At 53.1% G+C, this 19,656-nt stretch overlaps 6 protein-coding genes across 6 annotated transcripts; 4 read left to right on the top strand and 2 right to left on the bottom strand.

Annotated features, from left to right (window-relative positions):
* Window positions 1-609: 609 nt before the first annotated feature.
* On the top strand, window positions 610-1,803 carry PG997_012157 (uncharacterized protein; the record flags this gene model as incomplete). The annotated part of the gene is made up of 4 exons (XM_066816471.1): window positions 610-757; window positions 818-949; window positions 1,009-1,561; window positions 1,623-1,803. 4 exons carry the CDS (start codon window positions 610-612, stop codon window positions 1,801-1,803), a joined length of 1,014 nt encoding a protein of 337 aa, XP_066662163.1.
* A 682-nt stretch (window positions 1,804-2,485) lies between these two features.
* On the bottom strand, window positions 2,486-3,773 carry PG997_012156 (uncharacterized protein; the record flags this gene model as incomplete). Its single annotated transcript, XM_066816470.1, has 2 exons — window positions 2,486-3,334; window positions 3,519-3,773. The coding sequence occupies 2 exons, from the start codon at window positions 3,771-3,773 to the stop codon at window positions 2,486-2,488; spliced, it is 1,104 nt and encodes a 367-aa protein (XP_066662162.1).
* Window positions 3,774-6,560: 2,787 nt separating this feature from the next.
* On the top strand, window positions 6,561-9,230 carry PG997_012155 (uncharacterized protein; the record flags this gene model as incomplete). The annotated part of the gene is made up of 2 exons (XM_066816469.1): window positions 6,561-6,678; window positions 6,982-9,230. 2 exons carry the CDS (start codon window positions 6,561-6,563, stop codon window positions 9,228-9,230), a joined length of 2,367 nt encoding a protein of 788 aa, XP_066662161.1.
* Window positions 9,231-10,109: 879 nt separating this feature from the next.
* PG997_012154 (uncharacterized protein) lies at window positions 10,110-13,072 on the top strand (the record flags this gene model as incomplete). The annotated part of the gene is made up of 2 exons (XM_066816468.1): window positions 10,110-11,223; window positions 11,277-13,072. The coding sequence occupies 2 exons, from the start codon at window positions 10,110-10,112 to the stop codon at window positions 13,070-13,072; spliced, it is 2,910 nt and encodes a 969-aa protein (XP_066662160.1).
* Window positions 13,073-13,508: 436 nt separating this feature from the next.
* Window positions 13,509-15,233, bottom strand: PG997_012153 (uncharacterized protein; the record flags this gene model as incomplete). Its single annotated transcript, XM_066816467.1, has 7 exons — window positions 13,509-13,644; window positions 13,737-13,958; window positions 14,114-14,317; window positions 14,422-14,510; window positions 14,577-14,597; window positions 14,685-14,822; window positions 14,958-15,233. The coding sequence occupies 7 exons, from the start codon at window positions 15,231-15,233 to the stop codon at window positions 13,509-13,511; spliced, it is 1,086 nt and encodes a 361-aa protein (XP_066662159.1).
* Window positions 15,234-16,027: 794 nt separating this feature from the next.
* PG997_012152 (uncharacterized protein) lies at window positions 16,028-19,455 on the top strand (the record flags this gene model as incomplete). Its single annotated transcript, XM_066816466.1, has 6 exons — window positions 16,028-16,030; window positions 16,084-16,145; window positions 16,202-16,790; window positions 16,845-17,028; window positions 17,239-18,538; window positions 18,591-19,455. The coding sequence occupies 6 exons, from the start codon at window positions 16,028-16,030 to the stop codon at window positions 19,453-19,455; spliced, it is 3,003 nt and encodes a 1,000-aa protein (XP_066662158.1).
* Window positions 19,456-19,656: the final 201 nt, after the last annotated feature.

Genomic DNA, 19,656 nt, shown 5'->3' with positions numbered 1-19,656 from the left:
CGGGCTCTGGGAACGGGAAGAGGAGCAGCAGGGGTCCTCCAACTGAGGTTATTGGAAGTTTGTGGTAATTCGTAGCTCAACATGAGATGAAAGATGGCTACGAGAGGTTCCTTGGCTTTGGTTCGCTTCAGCAGGGCTTGGATATATAGCAATACTAGACGTTGTCGCGTTGGGAAAATCATCCGATGCCCCGAATGCCATCTCAGCAGCACATCAGGTGGTGCTGGCCCAAGAGGATGAGATCCAAGACGCTCGCTTCTCCGTTGATCGCGAGCAGACAAGGGGCACTTGACGTGGTTGTCGTGTCGCGTGGCATGCCGGGGCAAACTTTCTGACGTCTATCTACATGTACATCTTTCCGATTGGATGATGGGCATTTTGGTCCCTTGCTGGTCTCACCCCCGCCAGTTTACTGCTAAGGTAGTACATAGGCGCAACAACCCCGCCATTGCGGATCACAGTCGAAACGGCATATGAGATCGCCAAGGCCATACCCGCTATACCTCATCTTGGCCACTACGAGTTCGGTATCGATACTTGACTGTCAACCCGAAGTCGTAAAAGTTAGCCCAGGATTGACGAAATATCAGTGATATTCATTCGACGAAAATGGCTCCATTACCCAAGACGATGCGCGCAGTTGTCTGTGCCGAACCTGGAAGTGTTGATGTCTTGAAGTTACAGGATATCCCCGTTCCCACCCCTGCCAATGGGCAAGTCCTTATCAGGATCCTTGGGTTCGGCATAAACCGAGCAGGTATCTGCCACATCCGCGTCCCATTCGGTCCATGCATTCACGAGTGCTGACTTGTCCAAGAGATGTATACTCGTCAGGGTCATTCTCCAACCGTGAAGTTCCCACGTATCGTTGGTATTGAATGTATCGGGCGCATAGTAGCCTACGGGGGCTCTGCAGAAACTCCTCCGCACCCCGTCGGATCTAGAGTCGGTTAGTATCGTTCTGGTATGATATCGTTGGTCTGCGATATTGACATGTCGCGAAAACAGCTACATGCATGGGCGGGCTAGGCCGTGAAATCCCAGGGTCCTACGCCGAATACACATGCGTCGATGCCGGTAATATCCGTCCTATCCCGCCGACTTCGCTGCCGGTCAGCGTGCTGGCGTCCTTGCCCGAGATGATGCAGACGACATGGGGCTCGCTGGTGAGTGGCCTCGACCTGCAACCCGGCGAGAGCCTACTCGTACGCGGCGCCACGAGCTCCATCGGCTTGTGCGCCTTGCAGCTCGCTCGCACGCTCGGCGCGACCCGCATCGCCGGCACCACCCGTAATGCGGCCCGAGAGCAGATGCTGCGCGACAGCGGCGCCGACGAGGTCTTCGTGGATCTTGGTGAGATTGCGGACCAAGTCGCCCAGGGTCCTAAGGGCGGCTTCGACAAGGTCCTTGAGCTGAACGGGGCTACGACACTGAGAGACTCGCTGAAGTGCACCGTGCCGAAGGGGACAGTGTGCATGACGGGCATCCAAAGCGGTTCATGGGAGCTGGACCAGTTCTATCCGATATCAGACTTACCGAATCGGGTTCGGCTTTGTGCCTAGTAAGTCTATGATACGACACAGCTTTGTTAGGGAACGCAAAAAGTGCTCACATTATTCCAGTGGTGGCGGGCCCGAAGACTTCCACGAGATGCCATTCGAGCAGATTTTCAAGGATGTAGAAGAAGGCAAAGTCAAAATTCCAGTGAAGCAGTTTCAGTTAGATGAGATTCAGGAAGTCCATCGTATCCTTGAGTCGGGAGGGGGAGGAGCCAAGATGGTCGTTGTTGTCTCTGATGACTAACTTGCGATGGTTCACCGTTGATGGGAACTGGGTACTGAGACATTATACTCGCATCTTTCGGGTCGCCGCAGGCTATACCTCTCATTGGATGCTATGTTAGCTGTCATTCCCATATGGACTGATCGGGTATTATTATGTGTACAGCACTCCTCGGCTTTGGTGGGTGTTGATGTGTCTACTGGGTGCGTCGTTCAAGAGGCTCCCGGAACAGAGTAGGGTATGCCTTGAACTACACAATTACGCCTAGAAATTGCCAAAGAGCCCTCTTGTACACGTAGCTGGCCACTGATGTATATGGCACCCGAGCGAGGGCAATTCTACGACATATACACCGTATAGTGACAGAACCACGGCCCATGGCCTGCTACTGATCTTAGATGAGACTTCAGCAGTCTGGCGTCCGATGGATTGTATCAGAAGCACATTGTGGTACAGTGCAAATAATACAAAAGATGTTATAGTCGAGAGCCCATCTTGGATTCGTCAAGACTCGACCGTTACATTGACCATGATAAAGATTTTTTCACTCTGAACGTAACAAAAGACGATACCCGATTATTAAAACAACTAAGCCGAAGCAGTTTCTAATTAATCGCCCTGACTGCATGTCTCGTGGCGGTAAGGATACATGAAGGGGTCATAGCATGCTGTGCTGTCTAGAGTGCGCATCTGATCTGGACCCTCAAGGATGCCGACTGTACTCTTCAAGGCCCTGCCACTTCCAGCGCCAGGGCGCGAAGACGATCTCGAAATGGACCTTCTCAAACACACCTACAGCAGCACACAGATCACGATAGCCATCCAAGCCCTTAACGCCTCCATCCTGCACCATGTCTGTTTCCTCGTAAAGATCCCATTCCCACTGCCGCTGATGTACACCGTCCCTGGTGAGGAAGATCTTGACACTGACGCCATCACCCCCAGTTGGCGTGAACTTCATGCCAATCCCTACGGTCTCCCCGCGCTTGAAAGGCTGCACAAAGTCCTTGCCTCCCCAACGGTCATTGATGTACTTGTGGCCATCGTCACCATGAACAGCCAGACTGCCGCGATGCCACCCCGGCAGACGGAAGCCGGGATAAGGAGGTACGGTGAAGCCAAGGGCCATGCTGATCTCCTGTCGGCTATCTTTCAAGAAATTGACTTCATAGTAGATGACCTTGGTGCGACCGGTAGCCCACGGGCCGTGCGCGCTGACACTGTACAATGGAGGCCATGATATGATGCTTGTGTCTGTCGTGCCATCCTTGCTGAAGCCTTTCCATACGCCCAGGGCAACGGGGGCGATTCGGACCTTCTCGTTCATCCATAGAAGTCGGAAGTTGCTCTGTTGCTGAGCTTGCGAGTTGGCCGGGTCGAGCGCTTCTGGCTTCAGCATGGGATTGCTGTGACAGAAGGCCTCGCCTGCTTCAGCTTCCTCTTCCGTAGCGTTGTTTGTTGGGGAGAAGTCGTGTGCTGCGAAGAATGGTGGAGGTGGTGGCAATTCCGACGTGTCAGGAACCGCTTCTTCCCAGGCCTGCTTCTTGCCCGACTGTGCTGGGGGAGGTGGTCCTGGAGGCGGTGCAAAATCGTCGTATCCGCCGTGCCCCTTGGATGGCGGAGGGCCTGGCGGGGGCGCAAAGTCTTGACGTGGCGGCGGTCCCGGAGGGGGGAGCGTAGTCATCGTTGCGCCGGGCTGGCGGTGGACCCGGAGGCGGGGCAAAATCAGTGGCGACCTGAGACGGAGGCGGGCCGGGAGGAGGAGCAAAGTCATTGACCCGTGAGTGGCTGGGAGGAGGGCCTGAAGGTGCTGCGTAATCCTCGGGTCCGTTGGGGCGTTTTGCAGGCGGCGGTCCAGCCGGGGGTGCAAAGTCCTGATTCATCTTCCCGGATGCAGATGCAGGAAGAGCGCTGCTGGAAGCGTTTTGCGGGATATGGGCTGGCTTTGGAGCTGGCTCGTTCGAACTGTCTTTCTTGCTGCCGAAACACATGACGAATGAGAAATGGTATGTTATGTTGTGTTGTAACTTGCGGAGCGACCAATGGGTTTAAGACTTGAGTCAGGCCACGACTGCGCCTCGCTGACTAGCTTACTTGTGTACGAATGGATTCTCAAATCGTACCTAGGTAATGGTAGGCCTCCTAGAGCAGACTAGTAGAGGTCCGGAGGGCGGCTGATGTGATGATAATTCACTCTGGCTTGCTCATGTCGCTGCCCCTCGTGGTTGATTGTTTGTTGGCTACCCGTATGCGTGGCAAACACTGCGTACCTTAGGTCGGTTACATGTAGGTACTAGGCCGTGCCGCTCGTCTTATCGAGAGGGAGATTCCCAAATAAAGTTCTGTCTATTTCGCCAGCTTTGTCGTTGATGAGACACAAGGGTTGCAGAGAAACATTCCAACGGACCAAGAGGAGCAGGTGGGCTGTGCTGGCTTGCCAAGATGGTACTATTTGTCGCCCGTCGCCCGTCGCCCGTCGTCCGTCATTTGTCCAAGCACGAGGTCTCTACCTGTTTACATGTACCCTAGTCAAAATAGGCGGTACTATTTGGAATTAGCAACAAGAGGAAGTCACGTATCACGACAGCGAAGGAATGAGATAGTGCCTACTTCTAGCAATACATCCTACCTAGGTACTCTGAATCAGCCCATGACCTTCAGCCCGAATGAGGCTGCAAGGATGACCATTGAACAGGCACTTGCCTCTTCCTGATGTCCAGAGAGAGATACCGCTCAGCCACGCCATAGCCATAGGCAGGTACGACGCAAGTTGCCCCGGAGTGGCTGATAGCTACCCCGCATTCGGAACCTCGATGGAGGTGTCGTTGGTGACGTCTCGTATTCAAAGCAACGTGCTACCCAAGGCCACCCGGGTCACATTGGGCGGCCGTTGGAGGCTCGAAGTCTATTCAGCAGTAGGCCGCAGATCTCCCGTCGGCCTTGAACCGGCAAGGTCAAGCTCGAATGTTATCTCGATGATTGTGGCATCATGCCTAAATACTATCTTGCCGATCTATGTCGGCAATCGTTTCATCCGCCCATAGCGTTCCCATCTTCCCAGTTTTAGTGTTTATTTACGTACAAGTATCAATATACTACTGGTATTGACTGAAATTACTGTAGCATTATCATTCCTATTCATTCTTTTTCTTTTTCGGTATACTGGCAAAATCGGATTGAGATGATGTCTACGTCAAATCCCAGTTGTGACGAACGTCCAACGTCTACAGTCAGAGCTTCCACTGTGAATCGCGGCACTGCGACTATGATACCAAACTGAATGGGGGTCCCGAGCACTGGTGGGGAGCAACTAACGCACCTGCAGATTCCAAAGCACAATCACTGCTTCAGGTGGAAAACAGAAAACAGCGCAGTCTGCGGTTAGCTCGAGGTTGTGGTACATCTTGTCTGGCATGTATGCCAGACATCGAACAGGCGGCCCGTACGATTACCGGCAGAAGCTCAAATCAATCTGAATTGATTGTGGTTGAATGGGTTGACAACACACTATGTTCTTATTACCGCGAATCATACACCGCCATTGGCATCTAGTAAGGAGGTCGGGTGGTGCAAGATAGCAGGTTACCAGCGACGGGACTCTGGGACTACAACTTGTCATTCAAAGCATCCATGACTTGATCCAGGTGACGTGGCGCGTGTAGCGTAGGCTTGAAGGAAGGAAGGGATTGGTTCGCAGGGTAATACCAAGTACGTCATTTTTTGAGTTGCGTTTTCGGGTTCCTGAAGCTCAATCGAACATTCGAAATTTCCCTGTCGGCTAATAACCTGATTGGGTCCGCCTTAGCACCGGGCTTATTCCCGAATGGATATATATCGTACTATACCCTACAGAGAGATGCTGCTTAGAGCCATAATGCCCACTTTACAGCCACCCGCCAAGTATATATTGTGGCGGAATGCGGTTATCCCAAACTATACCCCATACTGGACATGCTATTACGCCGTTGACAACGTCGGTGAATGGGACGCCAAGCCTGAGACTCATTTAATCTGGCCAAAACAAAAGCACCAACAAAAAGTTCACTCATCATCTCGGGGCATCTGGTTCCTGCCTTCTTCACTGGCTGTTCAGAAGCCTTTTGTTTCTCTTCATCTATTTTTCTCACCAGACGAAATCCCAAGCGTTACGCCCGAGCGGTTACCTAATTCCATAATTTCCCAGCTCTAGGCCCAAGCCCGCCCAAGACACCAGAACAAGCCTCACCCAAGACTTGACAAGCATCAGCCAAGAACGATAGTGGCATCGCGTTGCGAAATATGCGTAAGTCGTTACCCGTACCATTTTATCTTATCAATCCAGCGCCAAATGCTCCGGTGTACATGGATACCAAGTCTCGAAAACTACATTTGCCCTATCCATTCAACCCCATCTTCAGCAAGTGAGGCGAGAAGGTAAACATGCCTCGATGGGAAAGTTCCACTCCTCGCATGCCTTACTTTGGCTTCACGCCCCAAGCTATGTCCATACCGCAATCCATTCCCTGGAGGGCAGCTTTTACGTTGCACACATGCGACAAGCTCTGGGGCTTCAAAACATCAGGCGCACCCGTTTCATCAACAATGTTGGTGGTGGCAGCAGCAGCGCAGGCTGTGAGTTGGCATCGATCAGCGTATAAAGACACGACGGGACGGCTGTTCTACCTGTCTTGGCGACTGATGTTGTTTCCTCCCAAAATGTGCCTACCCCTGGATCCAAAAGTCCATCCACAATTCGGACAATCTGCTATGCAGAAGCGACTCAAGCTAGTGGCTAAATGATGTATGCTGGTGCACCCGCAAAAGCTGAGGAGACCCACGTCGTTCACGCTCGCATCTCACCAGATGTCATGTCGAGACGTGACTGGCTCGGATGGCCGCCGGTGGGCACTTATCTCAGTATGTACCTACGCACTACGACAACGGCACTGCCCATGCCGTTACTCGCTCCCAGGGAGCCCCCATCCAGTGCCCATCCCCGTCAGATAAGCCCCGGCACCCCCAAATCCACATAACCATTGATCTATTAGTATTGATCAGATGCGCGGCTGCCTCTCGCCTCACTTCTTCCTTCACACATCTACTTCCTCTCCTTCCACTCTCTTTCTTGTTGCTTTCAACAACTGTTCGACCTTATCGTCGCATCTGCCGTCCATCCACTATCGATGAAGAAAACCTCCTCTAACTCACCTGCGTATACAGATCGCATACGCTCATGGGCTAGAGCACACGCGCATGGAGACCCCACATCATCCCCGACGCTTCCTATAAGCCAGAAACGACAGGCCCAAAGAACAAATGAGAAAGATGGTAGTCGCAACAATACCGACGGCAGCTCAGCTGTCCACAGTGTCCGCAGCAACAATGGCAACCAAGCACACAGCGCCGACAATACACAGCCTGGCAACGCCGCAGCTGGTCAGGCATCTGAAGCTGAGGGGACGGGGACTGTCGTAGAAACCGAACCCCGACCCAATATCTTCATACGATTTTGGCGGACCGCTATGAAAATCCTCTGCCATAGCTGGTTCAACCTCTTGCTGCTTGCTGTTCCTGTGGGAATTGCAGTGGCCAATGTGCCTGGCATGCCTGCAGGTGCCGTTTTCGCCGTCAACGCTGTTGCTATCATCCCCCTGGCTGGCCTCTTGAGTCATGCCACGGAATCGGTTGCTCGAAAGCTTGGTGATGCGGTCGGCGCCCTCCTCAACGTTACTTTTGGCAACGCTGTTGAGCTGATTATCTTTATCATTGCTCTGGCAAAGGACGAGATCCGTATCGTTCAAGCCTCTCTTCTTGGTTCGATCCTGGCCAATCTTCTCCTGATTCTCGGTATGGCTTTCTTCTTCGGAGGACTACGCTTCCGGGAACAGATATACAACAGCACCGTTACGCAAATGAGCGCATGTCTGCTCAGTTTGAGCGTCTGTAGTCTTGTTCTGCCAACTGCCTTCCATGCCTCGTTCGCCAACAACGACAGGGCAGACGCGGAATCCCTGAAGATTAGCCGAGGAACCAGTGTCATTCTCCTTTTGGTCTATGTCATCTATCTTCTTTTCCAGTTGAAGTCTCATGCATACATGTATGAATCGACGCCGCAGCACATCATTGATGAGGAGTCTACCCCTGGCCCCGCTGCTGCTTGGCTCGATACCTCCAGCTCGGAATCGAGCGACTCGTCCGACACCGACTCGGTCAGCTCAAGCCACTCAGGCAACACTATGTCGAAGCGTGTGAAAAGGGCCATCCGATCCAGACGTCGCAGAAAGTCGAGCGTGGCGTCTATTGATACGGTTGATGAACAGACCCGCTCATCCTCGTTCGGCACCAATCCCGCAAGCCCCTTACCGGACAATGCATCAAAGTCTGGCGATTCTTCCAACGGACCAACCAAACCAGTGTTTCCGCGCATGAACACGGAGGGTAGCGAAGAGGCTATTGAGGAAGAACCGCCAAAGCGCCATAGGAAGCATCGCCACAGAAAGCACAAGCATCGTAAGCACCGAAAGAACGCGTCTCCTGTCAATGAAGAGGGCAACATACCTGCTACGTCAGCGTCGAGTGCTGGCGATCTTGTCGCCGTGCAGGTTGATGGTACTGGGGTATCCGACTCCGAACCTCGCCGTGTTGACTTTGCCGATACCGTTTCCAACATGGACGGGCTTGCTGATCCCAATGCACCCGGGGCCCCTGCCAGACGCCCTTTCACCAACCTACGGGCTATATCCTTCAAACCAGTCAAGAGTCTAGCACCGCCTGTATTCACGCAGGCGCCCGCTCAGGGGCCCAATGCTGCCAACGGACGCGTACCCCGGGTGCGATACGGTATTCGCCGAACAAACTCGCTACCTGACCGACTCAACGAAATGCAGTACCGGGCCCCTGGTACCATGATGCCTGCGCAGATACCTAATACGACTCTTACCGAGGGAGCTGGCGCCGAGACGGGAGAGCACGATGACGATCTCTCTAGGATCTCGGCCATCGTGCTGCTCCTGATTTCTACCGCGCTTGTGGCGGTATGCGCTGAGTTCATGGTTGATTCCATCAATGCCGTTGTTGAAAGTAGCACTCTTGGCGAGACCTTCATTGGTCTGATCATCCTCCCTATTGTTGGTAACGCTGCGGAACACGTGACTGCCTTGACTGTGGCCATGAAGAACAAGATGGATCTGGCTATCGGCGTCGCTGTCGGCAGTTCTATTCAAATTGCCATCTTCATCACGCCGTTGGTTGTTATCCTGGGCTGGATCATGAACCGCGAGATGACACTCTACTTTACGCTCTTCGAGACGGTGTGTCTGTTTGTGTCTGCCTTTATTGTCAACTTCTTGGTCCTCGACGGTAGGAGCAACTACTTGGAGGGAGCGCTTCTTTGCGCCGTGTATATCATTATCGCGGTTGTGGCGTTTTTCTACCCAGAAGGCAATGATGCTGGTGTCTGGGGCCAGTAAGATGGCGCTCAGAGGGAATGATGCAGGGAAATGAAGGAGCTTATGCTTAGGACGTCCAGCCAACTTGGAACGTCGAAGAAATGGTTGATGAGGAGTACGAAGTTCTATAATACATGAACGATTTCAGATAGTAATTTAATATACATCCATTTGATGCGCACATATCGTATTCTATTAATATACAAGTGTTTCCACAGAGTTGCTTTTATGGATACGCACTGTCTAGGCCTCGTCAACGCTGTTCGAGATGTACGGTAGTCCTAAATATATGCTCGCTCTACTGATTCGAAGATAAGGTAGCTTGCCATTACTGTTACGCGATCGAGAAGGGAACAAGAAAACCGAACCACGCGATACCAAATCGATCCAGGATGTGTGACAGTGCTGGCCTAGTTGGTTCGGTTCATCAAATGGTCATGATGGCGATACACTGTACGCGCAGAGTAAAGTGCTCAAGTGAATGGTGGCTGAGTTCCCAAGTGCCCCCACCATAAGGCGGGGAACTGCCTCATTCAGTCTGCCAGTGGACGGCGGATGCAGCTAAAACCTGTAGACGTCCACAGCGCGCACTGCACTACGTACTGTATCTGAGATCTGAGCACCACACCTCTCGCACCACTCAGATTGGATTGCATCATATCAATCTCCAACTTCACCTAGGACAGGCGAGACAGCATCTACCAGCATACGGCTACGCGCGACCCTTCCTTCTTCCAACCTTCTAGCCTCTTGATCCCCATTTAGCTCGAATCTTCCCTGCTCTCCTCCAAATCATGTCATATCGCCAGTAGGCCATCATCCTCAGTCTCTGGGTGGATTAGATTTAGATTACCTTGTGCAAATTCGGCATTCTCTTGTCCCCCTGGGAAATCGGTAGCCATGGTAGCCAATCCGCTCGCCTTCCGCCCGTCGCAGGTGACTGTCATCACCACGGTCGTCTACATCGCAGTCATTGTCGCGCTACTGTTTGTACAGCATACCGTCCCGGCGCCTCCGTCGGAAACGCCCTATGCCGGCGTCAACATCACCGAAGCATGGCTAGATCTCAAAGAGCTCAGCAATGGCTATCACCCCTACAATAGTCGCAAGAATGACAAAGTTCGTGATTGGCTACTGACCCGCATCCATGAGCTCCTCAAGGCCAATGGCGTCTCTTACGGGGTCGAGTCCGCCGCCATGCGTGTCTCCACAGCCGACAACAACGCCCCAGTTGTTGTCTTCAATGACATGACATCCAACCTCACCTTTTCTGCTGCTAGCGGTGTCGCCTCAACAGCTCCCAGCGTCAGCACCTACTTTGAGGGAACCAACATCATAGTATATGTGAGGGGTTCCCAGGACGACGAGGGCGACTGGTGGCGACGCCGCGGCCAGCCTTCATCCGGCGGGTCCATGGTGAATGCCCACTACGACAGTGTCTCGACCGGCCATGGAGCCACAGACGACGGAGTGGGTGTCATTACCCTGCTCCAACTCATCAAGCATTTTACCACGGAAGGCAATCAACCCACGAAAGGCTTTGTCGCACTTTTCAACAATGGCGAAGAAGATTACTTGAACGGAGCCCGAGTCTTTGGGCGGCATCCCGTCTCGGCCTTTCCGCGCGTCTTCCTCAACCTCGAAGGGGCGGGTGCGGGAGGAAGAGCTACTCTCTTCCGTGCTACGGATCTTCAGGCGGCCGCAGCTTACAAGAAATCACCGCATCCCTTTGGCACCATTGTAAGTGGTGACGCCTTTAAGTCTGGTTTCATCCGCAGCCAGACGGACTATGTGGTGTTTAATGGGAATATGGGCATGCGTGGACTGGATGTTGCTTTCATGGAACCCCGGGCCCGGTATCATACCGAGGACGACGATGCGCGGCACACTAGCCCAAACTCCATCTGGCACATGCTTTCAGCCGCCGTCACCACGATGCAAGCCTTGACTTCCGATACTGGCGAGACTTTTGAAGGCGATGCCGCCGGGAAGCACAAGGTCCCCAGTGGACAAGGTAGCTCTGCCGTATGGTTCGATGTTTTCGGAAAGGACTTCCTCACTTTTGAGCTTCATTCCCTCTTCGCCGTCTCGGTGTCACTCCTGGTTGTCGCCCCCTTGCTCTTCTCCTTATAGGCGCTATCCTGAGCCACTTCGACAAATTTTACCTCTTTAGCCACTGCTTGCCGCCGCACCCTGAATCCGACCACGACCAGAGTATTTCTCTGCACTCACTGCGCGGCATTCTGCGATTTCCCACTATTTTCATCGCCTCCACTGCTATTCTCGTGGGCTTAGCGTTCATGCTGAACAAGCTGAATCCATTCATTGTGTACAGTAGTCCTTACGCTGTGTGGGCTATGATGGCATCAGCATGGATCTACTGCATGTGGTTCCTGGCGCGTGCCACCAACTTTATTCGGCCAACCGCACTCAATCGCCACTACGCTTTGTTGTGGCTGTTTGTCGTTGGGTGGGTTCTTCTTGTGGTTGAGACGGTGTATGAGGAGAGATACCAGTTGGCCTTGGGTTACCCTGTTGTATGGTATTTCCTGGCTGTTTCTGCGGCGACGCTCCTCGGTTTCCTGGAACTTTTCAGCCTACCGACAAAATTCCAATATGCGGAGGACCAGAGCTTCGAGGCTGACGCCCAGCGACCGCGAACGGTTGACAGCGACCCGCAAGATAGGCCACAATCCTCCGGCACGCAGCCCAATGCGGTCACCAATGGCGAGAACCAGGACGACACTGAAGAGGCAACCGAGTCTACTTCGCTTCTCCGAGGATCGAAGACAACCTTTGCTAGATACAACCGCTCCGATCATCTCAGCACGGGCAGCAACGTAGGTCTGCAGGAACGATCCATTGGTTCCCAGTCGGTTTTCGGAGACGAGCAGATTTGGAGCCAGTACCTTTCAGATTGGGTGTGGGTATTCCAGTTCCTGATCCTGGCCCCGATCACGACCATCATCCTTGGCCAAATCGGGCTTCTGTTGATGACTGCTACGAACCAAACCCTTGTGGACGGCAGTTCTGCTCTCCTCGTATACATTTTGGTGGGCTTGATGAGCGTACTTGTCTTCACCCCCTTGTCCCCGTTTGTACACCGCCATACTTACCATATGCCTACGGTGCTGCTCTTTGTCTTCATTGGAACGCTCATCTACAACCTAACCGCCTTTCCCTTCTCCCCAACAAGCCGCATGAAGTTTTTCTTCGTGCAGCGCCTCAATCTGGACACCGGCATTAATCAAGTGTGTCTTGCCGGAGTGGAGTCGTCTTTCATGGACGATATTGTCGGCAGCCTTCCCAGTACTGCTGGAAAGGAGATCGTCAAACAGACCAGCTCAGCCCGCTCTGGCCTGACGGAGTATTCGTGGAAGGGCATTGCTCCACGGGTTGTGCCCACGAACGGGACCTTGCCGCCGGAGAAGACGTACTCGCAATGGCTCAGCCTCAACGTGACACGCGCAAAGGGCCTGAACAGCGCCTCCATTCGGGTTAGCGGACGAAACACGCGCTCTTGCCGGATATTCTTCGACCGGCCCGTGGACGACATTGTCGTGAAGGGGTCCGACCAGGATCCCCGCTTCCCCCGGATCGGAGAAGCGGGTTCAAAGGAGCTCAGGCTGTGGAGCCGCGAGTGGGCGCGCCCCTGGGACGTGACGTTCTCCTGGAAGTCCAGCAAGGGGAAGAACGTCGGCGAGGAGGGCATGGACGGCCGGGTTGTCTGCTTGTGGAACGACCAGGACGAGCGCACGGCGATCCCGGCGCTTAAGGAGGTCCGGAGGTTCGCGCCGGATTGGTCGACCGTCACGAAGATGGGAGATGGGTTGGTCGAAGGTTCCAAGTCTTTCATGATCTAAGAGAGAACATTGGTAACAGTAGGAGGCGGGTTGAGTTTGTTCCAGGGGTGTGGTAATCATCACTGGCGTTTAGGTTTGTTGATTTGCTTGCCGTCAGACTGGTTCCTATGGAAATACGTGTACGGTGTTCCTTTGTCCTTTTTCTTTTCGGTCCTGGCAGCTTGGGCGTGGTGAGCTCCAATGACTCCTCCGTTCCCATGTATTGTTTGCATATAGTTTTACAATGGCATCAATGGGTTGGACCCTCTCAAAATGAGTAGTGTATCGGCTCCTCTTTATTGCGAGACTGTTAAGATGCCGTCATGGCTCGTATCACAAGTAGTTCCACGTTATCGTTTACCTTGCCGGTTTCTTGCCCAAAACGGGTATTCCATCCATATACATGGCCAACAAGCCATTCGCAAATTGATCGGATGAGATGCGAATTTATATTCCTTCAAAGCTTCGAGGTGGGTGCCAAGTAAGTGGGAGCTGTGCCCAATAGCCCAGCTGCTTCTTCCACCATCTCCTTTACGATCTCCGCGGCCATCTGTCCAGGCTTGTTGACCGAGCCCGCCACGATTCCAATAGGTCTATATATATGATTTCAACCAGAACAATTAGAGACCGGTAAATTTTTGATATGCCACAACATGTTAACTTCTTGGGGATTCTGTAGACTCACCGTAGCGCGGCTTGTTCCTCAATCTCCTCGGTCAGCTTGCCTTCGCCGTGGAGCTTGTCCAGCTCGTGCTCCAGGGGCACGAGCCCCCGCGACGTCAGCTCCTGGATCTCGCTCTGCCGGTTCGTCTCCCAGTCGTCGATGTAGGGCGTCCGGAGGGCGCGCAGGGGGCGGCCGCTCCAGATTAGGCTGCGGACCCAGGAGTCGTAGGTGGCGTTGATGACCCTGTACGTGTACGTATACAGTCAGCGGATATTCGCATTTAAGAGCATATCTCCTGATCTTTTTATCAAAAGGATGCGATATCCTGTCTTCTTCGGCATTCTATTTAGGCGGGAGGGATTGTAGTTAGTTAGCTCATGCCGGCGCTATCTACTTACTCTTTCTTGGCTGACTCGGGGTACTTGGACTCCACTGCGGCCGTGAACCGCGTCCCGACCCAGACGCCGCTCGCTCCGAGCATCAGTGCGGATGCGAGGCTGCGGCCGTCGTTTACGCCGCCGCCCGTCACGAGGAGGACGGGGTTTCCGGTCAGTGGCGACTTGTACTGTTTTACGATGTCCGCGCACGCGGGGGTCAGGATGCTGTACTACAGGTTAGCAGTAGCTATACCGGAAAAAAAAGTTCCTGGCTTAAGGATTAAAGCACCCCTTCAATTGGTTTTATTTATGGGAAGGAGTCTGCTTACCTCGTTGGAATGTCGCCGGTATGGCCACCTGCTTCGCCGCCCTGGGCACAGATGATATCGGCGCCGGCCTGGCACGCTTTATGGACGTGCTTTTGGGCGATGGCCCCGTGGTTAGTTTTGACGAGTTAGTTTCTGCACATGTCGAAACATCGTACCTTGGGATGTCCGACCATGTTCTAGCGTGAATCCGTGTGGTCAGTTCCAAATGTGCTTGTTTTGAGAACGGATTGTAGCTCACTCGTGGGCGAGCGTGTAAGACTTACCATGTAGAGGATGCCGGCCTTGTGAAGCTTCTCGATGGCCCACGTAGGTGGCACACCAACAGCTGAGACGAAGAGTTTGGCCTTGCTCTCGATTATGATATCAAGAAGTTCGTTTAGGTGGCCCTTGGTGTAGTCATACTATGTCCCATCCAATGTGTCGATTAGCTCCATCATGTTTGATCCGTGATACTAGAAAGACAAACACCCCCCTGCACTCCCCTCACCCTTTCCTCAACCTGGGGCCGAACCAACCCCCGCTGCACACTTGCTTACATTCGTCTTGCGTGCACTCCCGCCTACCTGCGGCACTAGCAAGTCCACCCCGAATGGCGCGTTCCGGTCCACCAGCCGGGCCTTCATGTCGGCGATCATCTCGCGCAGCATGGCGGGCGTGTAACGCGCCCCGCCCAGCGTGCCGAAGCCGCCGGAATTGGTCACGGCCGCCGCGAGCTCCGGCCCGGCGACCATGTCCATGCCTGCGAGCATGATGGGGTGCTCGATACCGAGCAGGGTCGTCAGTGGCGTGGCGAGCTTGGCGGTTGGAGACATGGCGCTGCTAATGGCGAGTGACGGTGATGATAGAATGGTTCAAGGTAAACCTAGTTGGTTTATGATTGATGCATGCTGCGAATGTTGTTGTTTATATATGCCTTGTCGTGTGGTGTGTTGATGCAAGGGATGAGTAAGAACGACATGGAGAAATCGGTTGGTTCTGGGATGTACTTGGACCTCGGCAGCTCCAACGTTTTGGAGCCGAGGGGTAACCTAGAAATGTTTGCTCACCTAGCAAACAAAAACGAGTCCACCCCCATTTTCATTAGATCTGATATAAGATATCATCGGATTCTCATGCAGGTCGTTTTCTTTTGTCTTCATTCAACATCACCCATGTTCAGCTCCCCTATCTTGACACTGCGATGGAAAGGGATGTCGCAGACCTTCATGGCGCCATGGCTCGCTTCCCCCTGTCATTCCCTGCGCCTGCATGAACTCGACAACGCCCATCTTTGCGAATGCTACCTCGTCGTACTTTATCACTTTCCAAACAGGAAACTGACCACTCATCCGACCCCAAATCATGGCAGCCTCTCTGCCTGGCCGGCGGCTACAGAACGTGTCTCGTATTGATCACGTCGCCATGCCGATTGGGCAGTCGTGCGGGGTTGCCAGTGTGGCAGTACTGCCACCCAGAACAGGCTGACATATATGGCCCGAGAGGTTGCGCTGTCTGTCTATCTCCGGCTTCATTCACTCTGTACTGAGCAGGTTGGCTATCGAATATCCTACGATCATCACACATTAAATACATGCTTCTAGGTTGATGCGAGTATCGAGTGATCGATATGGTTAGTCTTAAGGCGCTCAGTTATTAGAGAACTCCGAGTTGACAATATCCTAGCCACTACGTCAGCTGGTTCCAGATCCAAGCGATGAGTCGCCCACCGAAGCTCCCAAAGCCGAGTAGGCAGGATCATCATCCAACCCAATTGGTGCTGTTGAACTGACACACTCGCTAGCATCGTTGCTGTTCATGGCCTGAACCCACGGTCCAAAGGCGATACCGACCACGCCTGGGATACATGGCGTACACCCGAGGGGCCCGCCGGCCACCTCTGGCTCCGGGAGGACCTTCCAGCGGAAGTCCCTGGCGCCAGAATCCTCCTGTACGAGTACAACGCAACGGTGGTGTACGGACAAGACCGGGGCAACTTCGTAGAGAAGGCAAGCGAGCTGCTCGAGGCCATCTTGGTGAAGCGAAGAAACGCGAGCGAAACACGGCCCATCATATTCCTCTGTCACAGCATGGGAGGCCTGCTGGTAGAGCAGGCGCTGATCAATGCCCATAATAACCCGCACTACACGTCCATCAAGGACGCGACGTCGGGGCTCGTCTTCTTCGCGACGCCGCAGCGAGGAGGCGAAAAGAAGAAGGTGGCGCTGGGCACCATAGCATCAAACATTGCCAGGACATTGGACTGGCAGAAAGGCTCAAGCGTCATGGAGGTTTTGAAGAAGGGCAGTCTTTTTTCCGAGGTCTTGGAGGAACACCGACGCCACCAGTTTCCCCACTACGACATTGTTTCCTTCTGGGGCGCCTTTGACGACGTAAGTTGACTCTTTCCCGGTTTTGAGATCGCCGTCCGGGGTACTGACATGTAGAAAAAAAAGGTTGTGCTGCAAGACAGCTCCCGGCTATTCTTATCCGGCGACAATGAGAACATCGTCAAGCTCAATGCGGATCACAGCAAGGTGTGCAAGTTTGGATTGGACCAGGAAAGCCGAGATAACCTAGAGATCGTCCAGCACAACATCCATCAGGTTTACGAGAAGGCGCTCAAGAAACGTGAGTTACTTGCTTTGTCGATGATGGGTCAAGCAGGGAGTGTGGAAACGGCCCAAGGAGAGAGTAAGGAGGCATATAACGCACTGGAGCAGCGATTTTCCGCATTGTAAACCACCGTGCTATAGTTTGGGCTATTCATACAGATTATTACAGTACACATTTTGGTTGCTCGTGTCATGAGGAATTTGCTAATTTCTGTCTGTCTTAAAGGAAACAAACAACGTCATAACGAAACCATCCGTATGCCGCAATATCACATCCCGTTCCCCAGAAACAGAAACTTCATCGGCCGAGATCAATACTTGGTCTGTATGAAGAAAAAGCTGTTTGGGTATGAAGAGGACAACGGGGAGGAAATATATGGCACGCCAGAGTGCGCAAAGATTGCTATCGACGGACTGGGTGGTGTTGGCAAAACCCAGTTGGCATTGCAATTTACCTACTGGGTCAAGGACAATCGCTCAAAATACTCCATTTTCTGGGTGCCTGTTATGAGTTCCGAGAGCTTCCAACAGGCGTACTCCGAAATTGGAAAGAAGGTCGGGATCATCAAAAAGGGTCCTGACAAGGAAGACCCAAGAGCACCCGTTCGAGACTTTCTAAACTCGGCAGAAGCAGGGAACTGGTTATTGGTCCTCGACAATACAGACGACGAGAATACTGTGGCCGGTATTCGTGACTATTTGCCGCACAGTGACTTGGGACTGACGGTCTGTACAACGCGCAACAGGTCCGCTGGCACCGCACTGGCCGGGACAAATCTCATCACGTTGCCGCACATGAGTCGGAACGATGCTGGGAACTTCTTACGTACGTCACTATTGAATCAAGAGCTACTTGACGACACACGATCCACGATGGAGCTTCTGCAGAAACTTGAGTATCTACCTTTGGCCATTTCCCAGGCCGCGGCATACCTCAACAAGACCCGGAAGACGATCCAGAGGTACTTGAGTCTGCTCCAGAGGCAGCAGGCCGCTCTGATGCAACGGAACCTCCCCGACCACACGCGGTATCCGCAAACCCCCAACGCCCTGACTTTGACTTGGGTTATTTCTTTCAATCAGATTTGCGACATAGATCCGCCTGCAGCCAAGCTGCTGGAGTTCATCTCCTGTATTGAGCCCAAGGCAATCCCTCGCACACTCTTGCCCACGCTACTAAACTCCGAGGAAATCACAGAAAACGCCATTGGCACCCTTGATGCATACGCTTTCTTGACTAGTCGAGAAGAGAACGAGACGAGAGATGATCTGACACAAAACGACGAGATGCAAGTTGATGAGATGCAAACCGGCAAGTCGCTGAATGAAGCAGTGCAGGATGTAGAGATGCAAGACGAAGACATGTCTGATGACGAAGACACGGCGAGCGACGATGACTTGATGTACGACATGCACAGTCTTGTACACGTCGCAACGAAGCAATGGGTGAAAAACCAAGGCAGAACAGACGACGCCATGATCAAGACGCTTCAGCAAGTCGAAGCCGCTTGGGAGGCGAGGGGGAGGTGACTTGTGGCCACGCTACCTACCACACACACGCCATCTAATCTCGCAAAGCGGGCCGTACGACATTGACGAGAAGTATGACTTGTGCTTCCGACTAGGTAAATGCCTATCCGTGCGCCACCAATTCCACAAAGCTATAGACTACTTCGAGAAGGTCTTTGACCGGACCGACGTCTTCAAGAGATACGGTAATTACAATCCCGACAACTCGTTGCATTTTGGCCTCGGAAGCGCATACCTAGCTATTGGCATGCCCGACACAGCGGTTATGCTGTTAGAGCCTGTGAGGGACACACATGTGCTTAAACGAGACGAGGACGATCCGGAGCGTCTAAGGTGCGAGAGGGTTCTCGCGAGCGCATATCTCGACGATGGACAGATCGCGAAGGCAATCCGCATACTCGAGCATGTTGTGCGGGTGCATGGTATTCTTATAGGTACCAATCGTCTTAGTTCAATCGATCATCAGATACTGGAAGGCAAGTTTCTGCTCGGAAGGGCGTATCTCGCGGACAGGCGACACGTAGCAGGGCTCAACTTTCTCCGGTCCGCGGTGCGGTTGTACGACACGATTGACTACGAAGGGAATGACGACTTCGACGAGTATGAGACGAGCCACCTGATGGCCCAGCACTGGCTGGGAGCCGCATATATCGCGAACGGGGACTCCGACGCCGCGGTCGAAGTTCTCGAGCATGCTGTGAGCAAACACGAAGAGATCCATGACCCGGAAGATCCCTATCGGCTGATGTCCGAGAAATTGCTGGGCGATCTCTACGTTCAAAGGGAGGATTTGAAACATGAGGGAGAGCAGTTACTAGAGCACGTTTCGAGTGTTAGTTACGGGCTAGCCAAGCAACATCCGGTGCGGGCAAGGTCTGAACAGGCATACCTAGGTTACGGGAGAGCAAAGTAACCGACAAGCTCCGGTTTCTTCCTTTGCGAAGTAGAAACTATATCAGTTCGAGTTTTCAGGATATTCATAAGACGCGAAGTCGAGTCCATTTGTTCAGAATAAAATGTCATTCTCACCAGGTAGTACTGATAGATATTCTTCGAAGACATGGACATTCTACCTACCTCGCACCTCAAGGGCATGATATGACAGTGCAATTCG

Source organism: Apiospora hydei (assembly GCF_038363865.1).
Source record: "Apiospora hydei strain CBS 114990 chromosome Unknown utg000009l_segment0_segment0, whole genome shotgun sequence".
Lineage (NCBI taxonomy): Eukaryota > Fungi > Ascomycota > Sordariomycetes > Amphisphaeriales > Apiosporaceae > Apiospora > Apiospora hydei.
The sequence above is the reverse complement of the archived record's forward strand: the minus strand, read 5'-3'. Positions and strand labels throughout refer to the sequence as shown.